At 33.4% G+C, this 12773-nt stretch overlaps 1 protein-coding gene across 3 annotated transcripts in view; it reads left to right on the forward strand.

Moving 5' to 3' along the window:
* The window catches only part of TNPO1 (transportin 1), an 85480-nt gene that overhangs the window by 37820 nt on the left and 34887 nt on the right, over positions 1-12773 (forward strand). For all 3 annotated transcript variants that reach the window (XM_032474007.1, XM_006176694.3, XM_006176695.3), the window contains exons 5-9: positions 2106-2212; positions 3913-4046; positions 7044-7125; positions 10449-10571; positions 12524-12642. In XM_032474007.1, coding sequence (XP_032329898.1) covers positions 2106-2212; positions 3913-4046; positions 7044-7125; positions 10449-10571; positions 12524-12642 — 565 coding nt within the window. The remainder of the gene's footprint in view (positions 1-2105; positions 2213-3912; positions 4047-7043; positions 7126-10448; positions 10572-12523; positions 12643-12773) is intronic.

Consider the following 12773-nt stretch of genomic DNA (forward strand, 5'->3'; position numbering starts at 1 on the left):
AGCTTCTATTAATCTGGCATATTAGTTAAATAGAAATCAGTCAAGAATCTCCATAATGAGTCAGTCAGTTTTGTTAAAAGTTCTTTGTGTTTGTACTTTTGTCTCATGGTGGATTTGAAAAGTACCTAGTTCATCTTTTACTTAAAAAGCAGATGCTCTGTAACTTCCCTTCAAATATTAAACACTGTTATTATTAACACTGATTTTAGATAGGATAGATAGAGGGCATTTATAATTTGAGAAAAGGGTCTCCCTAGGTTATTTTTATAGACCCTCATGTACCCTCCTAATTTTCTACCGAATTCTTTACTCTGGTAAAAAGGATGGTGAGTGTGTGCCAGTCTTCTTAAAATTTTTTAATCTTAGCAGTACGTAGCCGAAATCTTGACGAGGAAGTATATTTGGAAGGACCACATTTCAGTGACTATGTGGTAATCCATTAGATAGGCGTAATTGTTTCTCCCATTAAAGAATGAATGGTTGGTTTGTGGTTTTCTTCAGTGAACATCCTTTTATGTATGTTCATACACAGGTGGGAAAATTTCTATAGAATTCATTCAACTCTGCTGGCATCAGATTTTTGGAAAGTGGATGAGATTATATGGGGCAAGATAAATTTGAATTTGTGGCTGCCAGCATTCTTCAGTGCTCTCTTAGCAGAAGTCATAAATGTCAGACTGTTGTAGCTTGTGTTTAATTTTTATTATTGCTTGCTTGAAGACATACTTGGTTTCCTTTAGGCAGATTGGTGGTGTCTCTTTCCCTCGGTTCTTTTATATTTCAATTTTAGGAAAGAATAAATGGCAATAAGGAACAGATCTACTATTAGTCTTGCTGCTTTTTGGTCTTACCAGAAGGCTACTTGATTGTTAGGGTTATATCTTTAAAATGTTGTCAATACATTGACCCTCTTACCATATAATTTTTTTTAGTGGAGAATAAATATTGGCCAAGAACTTGACTCTGCATTTTTTTTTTTTAACTCTTTACCATTGGGAGCAACCTTCTCAAAACTAACAGTGGAAAATTCAAAGAGAATTTTTGTACACATGAATAGTGGAATTTGCTGTTTAGTAATAATTATTGAGTATTTATTACATGCCAGGCATTCTGTATACATGGTTCACTGAATTCTCAAAATAACTATGGAGAGAGAACTTTTTCTTTATTTTTACAAATTAGTATTTTGAAGCTTAGATTATATACAATTTGCCTACTGTCAGAGTTTATACTCTTATAGTACGAAAAGATCTGTAATTGCCAAGCAATATTACATTATACTAATATTAAATTTACTAAGGCATAGAAAAGTATTACAAAACTTTTGTGTTACAAATTTGTGTATCTGCATAATCCTTAACTATTACAACTAAGCTACACAGCACAGTTGAAATCATTAGATCAGTCAGTGACATGATCAGTCAGCCTGTGGCACTTAGCCTCCATGATTCAAGATCTCCTTGCCAGCAATTGAGTAAATGGGGACTGTTGTGGGGAGTATATGGCCTGTCTGCAGGAGAGGGATTGTTTGCAGAGTGAGCATCTAGGATTGTTCTCAATTAAGGGCCCATCTACTTTCTCACTCTGTACCATGGGCCATGGTTTTGATCCTATGTTAAGTCCGAGAGCTGTTCTTAGCTTCCTGATGTGTTTTTATTTGAACCTAACAGACTCATACTCATTGCCCAATGGTAAGTGCTGCTAACATTTTGGTATATTTTCTTTCCACTCTTTTGTATATGATCTCTACAAAATAGGGATAATTTTAACTAGTAGAATTATTCTTGGTACTGTTGGAGAAGAGCAAATTGTAGTCTTTGGTACAGATACTTGTTAAAAATAAGATGGAGTGTTGGAAAACAAGACTAGAAAGATCTGATTTATGCTGTAGGTTTTCCACGTATGTGTCATGAGGGTCCTTGATGAATGTTGTTATTGACATGGGGTTGCAAGTCTGGCTGATACGGAACATTTAAGTGTGTGTGTGTACGTGTACATCCCCATGCACATACCTGTAAGCACGCATATTAGCTTGTGGTTGTTCACATGGCAGTGTCTTAACATAAAGCAGTCAGATCCCCTAAAGGTGTGTGTTTTCTTTCAAGGTATTTTGATTACAACTATAGCCTCCAAGGGAGAATTGCAGAACTGGCCTGACCTCTTACCAAAACTCTGTAGCCTGTTGGATTCTGAAGATTACAACACTTGTGAGGTAACGATTTTTACTTCATACGTATTTTTTCTTTTCTATTTTCTTTGTCTTGTTGCTTATTAGTAACCTTAAGAGAAAAAATTTCCTCTGAAACATCAAATTTCAAAACTTAGAAGCCTAAAGTTACCTTCTTCTGTTACATTAGTGATCATTTATCTTACTGGTGTTTTTTTTTTGAAGACCATTAAGGTGTAAAACCTCTTTACTATATTTTCTGCAAGGAAATACCTTCTGTAACTGTATTGTAATAAATTTACCAAATTCCCAGAACATGAGTATGTTTTCAGCTTCTCTAAATTGTTTTTGTGCCTCTTGTTTTTTGTTATAAGATGTATCAAGTCTAGTTTTAATCCTTTATTAATTACAATCTTTTGCTGGGGACCCTTTGCCACTGATCAAATCAGTAGCAACCTTTCCATTTGGGGAGGTGAGAGGGAGTCAGTATGAATTTGTCTTTCTGTAATTTCTCACTTAGTGACTACCTTAACCATTTCTTTCATTAACAGACTTCCAGTTTGGGTAGAAATCTGTTTTAAATGGAAATCATTTTAGGTATTTGCCTCTCTTAAGGCAGTGATCTATCTCTGTCTCAAAAAAGAGTAAGGCTTGGAGACAGAGCAGGCATAGGAATAACCGAACAAAAAGGAATCAGGTGGTCTTTTGACTTAACATTTTGTTGCGAGATCTGGCTTGGGGAAGAGAGTACTAGGGAAAGGGAAAGTTAGCAAAGGCATCTTTAAAGTCACTCTTCTCCCTCCCTAAAAGAAAAAGAAAACAATCTTGCATTCTCATATATACCTTTTCCAGTAATGCCTTCTGTAAGATTAAAGATTACAGAAAAACTAAAGTAAAAATAGTATTTGGCCCTCAGGTAACAGTTGATTAAAATTTAAATAGTGTTTTGGTATAATGGTAATGGCATAAAAGGAGATCAAAATTTTAAGCAAACATTTTGCAAAAATAAAAAATTTAAACTGTGGTAATTGTGAAATTGGGGGGCTACTACCTAAGTCATATTTTAAAGGGACAGTATTCTTAAATTAACTGTACTATGGAAAGTAAGCACCAAGGTGTTGCTGATGAAAAGCAGAGGAAAGTAAGTGGTTGAGGTAACTAGTAGGTGTTACATATTGTGTACAGGAGTTCTCTGTGTTAGCCACTTCTGTGTAAGATGGCTGTAGGGAAGTTATTGCCCATTTGAATTGCCTGCTCTTTTAACAGGTTTTGTCAATGAATGGTTTATGTTAAGTAATTTTTTTGATGAAAATTAAAACCTCTTTCTGTGCTTAAGAAAGAGAAGTGATACAGTGGTTAAATACACTTATACATAAATGTAGAGTTTTACATTCAGTTTTAACAAACTGGTATTTAATAAGAGAAAAATTAGTGATGACTTAAAATTGGCAAGAATACCACAGAAGTTAGATTTTTTAATTAGATGATATTTATTACAATCCTTGCCAACCAAAAAATTCTAAGTCACTTAATGCTAAAATTGAACTGTACCATTATATTTAAACTGAGGTTTTAGATAACTAAATGGTATAATAATTTCTCTTAAATTGATGACTAAATATGGATTTTAGAGGCAGTTTTTATGTGGGCTGAGAACATTAATCCGTACAAATTAGTCAATATTCCTCAATTTGTTTTTAAAATGGCTTCATTTTTAATTCTGATAATTTAAATGTCTTTGACAGGGAGCATTTGGTGCCCTTCAGAAGATTTGTGAAGATTCTGCTGAGATTTTAGATAGTGATGTTTTAGATCGTCCTCTCAACATCATGATTCCCAAATTTTTGCAGTTCTTCAAGCACAGTAGTCCAAAAATAAGGTACCTGTTTAGCCAATATTAAATTAATTTATAAACTCTGAAACAAGCCTGATCACTCCCTTGTTTTGCATGACCTAGTATTTTTGTGATTAGCAGAAAATAATTGACCATTTCACAAAGGTGGACTTTATAATTGAAATTTAATAACAACCTTTGAAATGTTGACTTTTCCTGATGAAATTTTTATTGATTATGACAGTTTACTGTCTACAAGGTTAATTACATTTGTAATGGTTAACAGTCACACTTTTTAAGTCCTTTGTGTAAGGCTAAAATTAATTGTGTTTGGGGGTTTATTGTTTTTTAATTTTTTAATTTATGAATGCTACCAAGTACAACAAGTACTTTCATTTGCAGCTGTGTAATAAAAATTGCTTCAATTTGACATCTTACTTAGTAATTTTAGTTTAAAGGTTTTATGTCTAATTATAAAAACATTTTAGATGTGAGGGTGGAAAAGTTTTTGAATACACTCTGAAATCACATAGTAGGCCTGGTTGGCTAGTCCTGAAGTTAACCTGGTCTGCTTTGTGTTTCTCTGTATTCCTAGTTCCTTAAACAGTTCCTAACATGTAGTTACTGAAATATCATATTTAGACTATTAAATTAGCCTTTAAGTTTATTACCATCAGCTATCCTGTCAAACTATAATTACATGATGCCTTTATTACACTATTGAAGTGTGTGTCACTGATTTCACCTGAAGTTTCCCAGGTGGCTGTATTCTCCCCTCCCCAACCCTGGTTACATTTTTTTTTCCCCTAACGTGCCTTTTGTTTATTGTTTCTGTGGAAAAGTCGTTGCTCTTCTGATTATTAGTTGCTTTGATTTTTATTTCCAGTTGTCAGTACTTCATGCTTTTATGTAGAATATACATCGTATTACTATTTTAAAATTATGCAGTGATTAAAGAGGCAGTGATTTAGGGATATCCAACTGCATGAACTTCAGTGCATTATCTCTATATTAGTTCAGATGCCCATTAGGGCTTACTTTAAGTTTCCAACCGATATTCCAAAGGATTATAGTTTCAGCAATGTGACCAGAGAGTAATTGGGACTTTAGTCATCTTTTTCTTGTTTAGATTTTCTATTTAGTTCTTTTTATCTCATTTTAATTTTAGTTACTTCTTAAGTGATAACATTACAGTGTTGTACTTATAGTGGAAACTTAATAGATGCTTACTTGTGGTAATATCATGCAAATAAATAATAACATTTTCAAAATTAAGATTACTCTTCCTGATATAGTTAACTAGATAGGGGAATTCATTTTCTACAAAAAGTTCAGTGATACAGAATGTTTTCATTAGTACCCATTTGAGATTCTCTTGTACACAAGTTGCTGTTAAACTTTTTCATTTTAATGTGTATTTGAGTAAATGACCATCTGCTGTGTTTTAGCTGTGCAGTAAACAAATCTTGCATTTTATTCTGCATCATTAACACCTTTTTAATGCAGTTTAACCGATATTTACTAGTAGTTGTAAGGATTTTTTTCCTCAGTAATGGTTGGACTTTGAGAATATGAAATGAGGCAAAGGAATATAGTTTTATCTCTTGCATGACTAAGCAGTTTAAAAATTAGAGCCATTTTATTTTTTTAATCATACTAGAGGTACACAAAATTGGGTTATGATTCTTAGCTCATGACGCATTCTCATTATAGCCCACTTCCATTTAGTCTTTAGTTATCTATTGGATATTTTTAATAATCACTCAAGTTCACTGCCCAAAACAAAAGCTAAGACCTTGACAGCAACCTACATCTAACCCCAAGTTTATCCTTCCCTTGCATTTTTTAAAAAACAGCTTTATTGCCTATATATGTAAAATGTGTATATATGTATACATGTTTTTAACTTTATAAAAAGTATTACACTGAATTTAATCTTTATCATATAATAATATTCTCTTGCTAAGCTTCATCCATACTTTAGTGTCACTGTAGCTCATTTGTTTTGACTACTATATACCATTCCTTTGCATGACAGTTACAGTTTATTCATGTAGTATCTCCTTTCCCCCATGACAAATACCATTTCATGATAAATACTATGGAAAAATAATGAGAATAAGGGGCTAGACAGTTGTCCAAAGGTATCTTATGTAGAGGGTTCTCTATAAAGGTAACATTTGTGCAGAGACCCTGAACAATGAAGGCAAAGAACATTTAAGATGGAACAAGCCTTTTAGAGTAACAGAAGAAAAAAACTTTGTATCATAGTAGGAAATGAAGTTAGACGGGTAGAAACTAGCCACATTATAGAGGATGTCTAGACTAGTTAGCAGACTGACCCATGGGGCCAAATCCAGCCATGACCTGTGAGCTATGAATGATTTCATATTTTAAAAGATTGAAGGTAGGTCAGGTAATAAAGGTGCCACAGAGGTCTTTTGTGGCCCACAAAGCTTAAAATATTTACCTTTTGGCCTTTTGTAGAAAAAAATAGATTGTCTTATTGGAATAATCTGAACAAGGATACTATGGTCTTATTCATGTGTGTCAAACAGGTAGTGGGGTTTGGCATAGTGGAATTTGGGAAACCAGTTAGAACCTATTGGAATAATCTTGAAGGGAGATGATGATTTGGACTAGGGAAGAAGTGGAGGTTAAGTGACTGGGTTATGGGTATATTTTTAATAGTAGTGCCATTAAGAATTGCTGTGGGATTAAATTAGACACTTAGAACACATAGGCTGTAGGACATTCCCATTATGTCCCCATCCAACTATCTTGAGAGTGAATATACCCTTTTAGACAGTTTTTTGCTTTCTTAGAAGCATTAATATATTGCTCCACAGCCTGCATTTTTCACTTAACAAGGAATGTGTATAATGTATTAATACATAGAGAATTTTGACTCATTCTTTTGGGGGGTGGGTGTAGCTATACATACACCATAATATTTTAATGGAGGACTGTTTTAAGTTCCTGTAAATAGAAAAAAGTGTATGTTTCAATTAGTGTATGTTAAATTTTAAATTTTGTTTCTAGGTCTCACGCTGTTGCGTGTGTCAATCAGTTTATCATCAGTAGAACTCAAGCTCTCATGCTGCACATTGATTCCTTCATTGAGGTGAGATTTATTCTCCCCTGCACCCCCCTGCTACCTTGTTTTTGAGAAGGTTAGAAAATGCAGATTGCATGTAGTTTTACTTTATAAATATATAATTTGTAATTATAAACTGTCAGTATTTAAATTATTTCTGATAGTATTAAAATTGGTTACAGTATAGACTGATTTAACTGAAAGTAAAACTACTTTTACTCTCTGAGTTTTCTACTTGTATCATAATACAAACATTGATTATGGTATTGTGTGTGTAATATCTTAATTATAAAAATTTCTACTTCGGTTACTTTTCAAGTTGCATATAGAAGTTAAATCTCAGCTCATTTGTGATGTTTGAAACACAAAGAGATTGGATAAGTTTAATTTGATAGAGGCTGTGAAAGTAGAAACTAAAAGGATAGTAATTCTATTTTTCTGTTGGTTTTCATTGTAAAATGAGAAGTTTCAGGGAAGTACTCTTAAATCTCAGCAAGCATTTCTAAAGGTACTTTTTAACTTTTTGATAAAAGCAGAAAGACAATAAGAACATGATTTTCTGGCCATGAACCTTAAGCAGTAGAATTCCTTTTCAGAATTTCTGCTTGACAACAGCAGTTGTAGAAGGACTACTAAAGTTCCTTAAGCACTTCACTTTTATTTTCATCAAATGAAATTTACTTAGTCTATTCCTTTTCAACTGTTCTTTTTAAAAAATCCTTCAGAGACCATCATGCTGGCATTTCTGATGTGAAATTATAAGAAAGGGGGAGGTGGATATTATGTCATTTTTTTTCTCATCACTTAAATTGACACGCTTCTTTCTAAACATCATTTACCAATAGACTGCAAGTAGTAGCCATTAGAATCCTCTAATCGTTTAAAAATTGAAACCAAAACATGCGTCTTAATTATTTTTTTCTTTAATTTTTATTTTGAGGGTGAGGTAATTAGATTTACTTATTTTTAGAGGAGGGACTGGAGATTGAACCCAGGACCTCATGCATGCTAAGTATGTGCTCTACCATTTGAGCTGTACCCTGCCCCCTGAAACATGCATCTTAAGCTTATTTTACTGAGTACCTACTACCACTATGCTTGGTGCTAGGGATACATGAAGACATTTTATGCTTCAAAGTGTTTTCAGTCTACTTTGGTATAGAGGAGAGTGGACAGCATTAAGTCTGGAGTAAGACTGACTGGGTTCAAATCCCACCTCCACAGCTTAGTAGCTGTTAACCTTGAGCACATTATTTAACTCATGTCTTCATTTTCTATAAAATAAAGCTAATAATAGACCTCCTTTGTTGGATTGTTGTAAAGATATTTGCTAAATATAAATTGGAACAGTGCCTACTACAGAATAAGCACTCCACATGTTAACAACTGCTATTAATATTTTTAGAAGCAGTAGTGGGTCTCTTTGTAATTATAATAGTATTTCCTCTTAGTGTTCTTTCAGTTTAATAAAGAGAACAATGATAAACATACCAGCATCTTACACAGAAAAATAATTTAGAATAAAATAAATTCTCTTGAAAGTCCACAGGGCCATACTCAGCAAGTAGAACAAGAACGTTTCCTGACATTTAAAAATATTTTCCATTAGTGTTAAATACCATAGTAACACTTCTTTGCTACTTGATAATCCTGTAAGATTCAACAAGTCCTCCATCCTACAAGAGCAGTAAACCTCCAGAGGAGGCATTGGACACGTTAGTAGGCTCTTAATAACTATTTACTAAATGAGTAAATGGCTGGGTTTTTTTTTCATTTATCAGTGATTTTTTTCAGGGGCTAATGTCTTACAGTATTGATGAGAAATGTGTTGGTTACTAATACATGGCTGTAATATACCTTGGCAAAGCTGGGTATTCATACTTAATACAACATCAGATTTAATGAAGGATGTTTCTAACATATAAGCAGCACCTGCTGGAAACACAGTATTCTTCTCTGACCATGTAAAATATATCTGATTAAAAGAACAACTACAGAGTCTTTAAAGTCTCAGAAGTAGAGGTAGGACATAGAGAAATCAAAGTTTTTAAAATGCTACCACAGTACTTAACATACTATCACTTGATATTTAAACTTTTCCATTGTCTTACCCCTTTCTTATAATAAGATTTTAGGTTCATCTAGTTGATGTTTCTGTGGTTCCTGGAAAGAGACAGTGGAACACATTGGATTTTACTTAATTATTTTAATGTTTTGGTGTTTTTATTTTTTTACTACTTTCAATGCATGTGTGTTTGTGAATAAAGTAAAACAATAAGTAAGAAGAAGAAGACTTATTCTTCTCACATCTCATCTTGAACCTCTGCAAGACACAAATTGTTCTTCTAGTGGAGCTTGTTGGTATAGTGAAATAATAGTGATTTGGAAAAACCAAATTCAGATTCCCCCACTGGTTAGCAAGTTATATAATGTCTGAACTTCCATTTCTTTATCTGTAAAATTGAATAACAACATCTTGGACTTGTGATGGTTAAATAAATAAAATAGTGTATTGTTCATTCAGACTTTTTTTCTTGTAGAGAAACTTGCTAAGAGTGGCATAAATCAGTTGCTACTTGTATTTTTTCGGTGGTTGACTCAATGAACAGCAACAGTTTAGGGTTATGTTGTTAGAAACTCAGTATATATTTCTCAATTGCCATTGCTTTTACAGAATTTACACCTGTTAAGAATCAGAGTTGGTAGGAATAATCTCTTGACAGACTGTAATTTTGAAGGGTAAATCAAGTTGTATTTTAATGATTATCCCTACTTTTCTGGGTGAGCTGGATGAATGCCCCTATGTTCTAATGACATGGTTTTAGTCTCACAAACTAAAAATTACCTGAAAACGCAACCACTCATACTCTATCAGAAAGAATGGCTTTCCTTCTTGATTTGTAAGGAGCCATTATGACGCTTAGATCTGGATTGTGTATGCCTATCAATAATATGTCATTTAATGTACAGCTCTCCATCTCAAAAAACTCATGTAACTGTGCCTTGACTTTTAATGGGTGGAACAGTTCTCAGAGCTTTCAGAGATGCTATTCCTGGGTTTATAATCCTCAATTTGGCTTGAATAAAATTTTCCATTTTTTTCTTTAAAAAAAAAAAAGAATGGCTTTAGATGATTTACCAAAATCATAATTTTTGGCAGTTATTATCATGTGTTTGTCTTATTTTATAACCTGATGTTACAGGCCAATTAATTCATCAGTATTTATTTGTAGTATATTTCCTTACAGTTTCTTTAAATGTTACCAACTTGGAGATTACTGGTTATTATGTGTAAACCTTTCTAATATATTGGAATACTTAACTAGGAAAAAATGTTTCTTGTGCAATAGAATCTCTTTGCATTGGCTGGTGATGAAGAACCAGAGGTCCGGAAAAATGTGTGCCGGGCACTTGTGATGCTGCTTGAAGTTCGAATGGATCGCCTGCTTCCTCACATGCACAATATAGTTGAGGTAATACAGGCAATTTAAAGGCTTTCTCGTCCCCACCCCCTACCTCCCCCTCCCCCAACAACAAGAAAAATCTTGGGCACAATGTGTATAATGTGAAACCAGTTTTCCAATTTATTTAACACATTTTTCACATTTGTGGGGGGACTATAAAAAAGTTATGATTATCTAAAAGTCATAAATTACCTTTATGGTGACTTTTCTTTCTTGAGATTTAAGATGTTATAGAGGGGGAAAGTTATTTAAAAGAGTAGATAGCTTTTAACCTGTGTAACTAGGAAATATTTAGATTATTTGCATTTATTAGATATGGATTAGGCTACAAAACTGTGGCAGTTGTGAGTTTGTTTTCTACCCATTACTGGTAAATTGATCTGATCATCTTTTGATTTATGGTAACTGAGATTTCTGAGTAGAAAATACGTAACCATTATAGTGAGTTCTAGCCAACCATTTAGATTTTTAAAGGCTCTTTTTCAGCCCCTGTATGGTTAAAATAATTTTACTAGGAAATTCTAATTACTTTGATCACAGTTCAGCCATAATTAAAGGAAGGAATACACAATAAGATATAATTATTACTAGGACAAAGTAATTTGTTGGGCAGTATTCGTTGCTACAGTCAAACTATACCACCTAATTTTCATATTACTGAATATAGTTGTACTTAAAGGATGGCGTCTAGGATCTAAGGATGGTACCTGTGATGTGCAGCAACTCCTTTTCTAAAGCATTAGGAAAGAGTTGTAGACGTAAGGATATGTAGCAACTTAAGAAGAGAATAAATGGCATTTTCTCTAATGAGCCTGTTCTCCCTGAAGTGTTTAGAAGAATCAGAGGAGATTGGTTGAAAGTTTAGTGAGAGTTTAGAGTTAACCAGAAAAGAGAGACATTTTATCATTTGCCACGGAGAGCCTAATTTATAAGACTACAATTCTTTCTTGAGCAGTATTCAGCATAGTAATAGGACATGATGTGGAATGTTATAGGGGTTGGCCTGTCACAACTGTTGTGTTGCCATATTTTGTCATTTGGGATGTTTCTTTCAAACAGAGGATGTATGTGAGTAGAATAGGTTTGAAGAATTCATCAGTTCACCCCAGTTTCGGTCCCAGGTATATTGAGAAATCAGTGCCTTTGATTATGGTTATTTTGGTTTTGTATGTAAGGTTTTTTAAAGAGGGATAGATTTGGGAATCAGATGTTTTTTCAGCCAAGAGTGAATTTGTCTTGGTATGTTCAAAGAACATGATAAACCTATTTTGTTGGCAACTACAAATTCAGGTTGACAAAGAAATGTCACTATTTCTTTCCAAATTAAAAGAAAATTTTTTTAATTGTGTAATATATATATATGTCTTTATATGAAATTATCTACAATTGACCTTTAAACAACACGGATTTGTACTACAAGGGTCTACTTACGTACAGATTTCTTACACTAAATATGTACTACAGTACTGTAGGATCCAAGAAAGTTGACTGTAAGTTATATGTGAATTTTTGACTGCTTGGAGGATTGGCATCCCAACTTCCATGTAGTTCAAGGGTTGATTGTAATTAAAAGAGACAACTTGAGTTATGTTATAAAAAGATTGTCCATTTTATGAAAGATTTCATGGAGTTTTTTTTATGTTTCTAAGACTTAATGTTTGAGTATTAATACCCTTTAAAAATCTCAGTGGTTTATGAAACAAAATAGACCTTTAATACAGAAGCAGATAAACATCAATTGGACACTTTACAGTAGTTAGTGTTCTAAAGAAGTGGTTCTTAAATTGACTGCATTGTAAATTGAGTAGGCAGCTTTTTTTAAATTCCAAAGCCTAGGCTGAGACCCATTGTAAAGTGAGTGCAAGGCCATAGCAAAGGACCATTAACTTGCTGAAATTGGGTTAGATTTATTTTAATTGTATAATTTAAACTGATTAATACTAACCTTCCTTCGTTTACAGTACATGTTGCAGAGGACCCAAGATCAAGATGAAAACGTGGCCTTAGAAGCCTGCGAATTTTGGCTCACTTTGGCTGAGCAACCAATATGCAAAGATGTACTCGTAAGACATCTTCCCAAGTAAGTGTTCCTTCTTATGAATGCTACCTTGTTAATAAATTTAGCAGTGATTCCTCATTTTTATATTTTTAGGTTGCATCTTCGGCTACCAGGTAGTGAAGTTCTAAAGAAGTCAGACTTAATTTTACTGA

The sequence above is a fragment of the Camelus ferus genome, chromosome 3 (assembly GCF_009834535.1).
Source record: "Camelus ferus isolate YT-003-E chromosome 3, BCGSAC_Cfer_1.0, whole genome shotgun sequence".
Lineage (NCBI taxonomy): Eukaryota > Metazoa > Chordata > Mammalia > Artiodactyla > Camelidae > Camelus > Camelus ferus.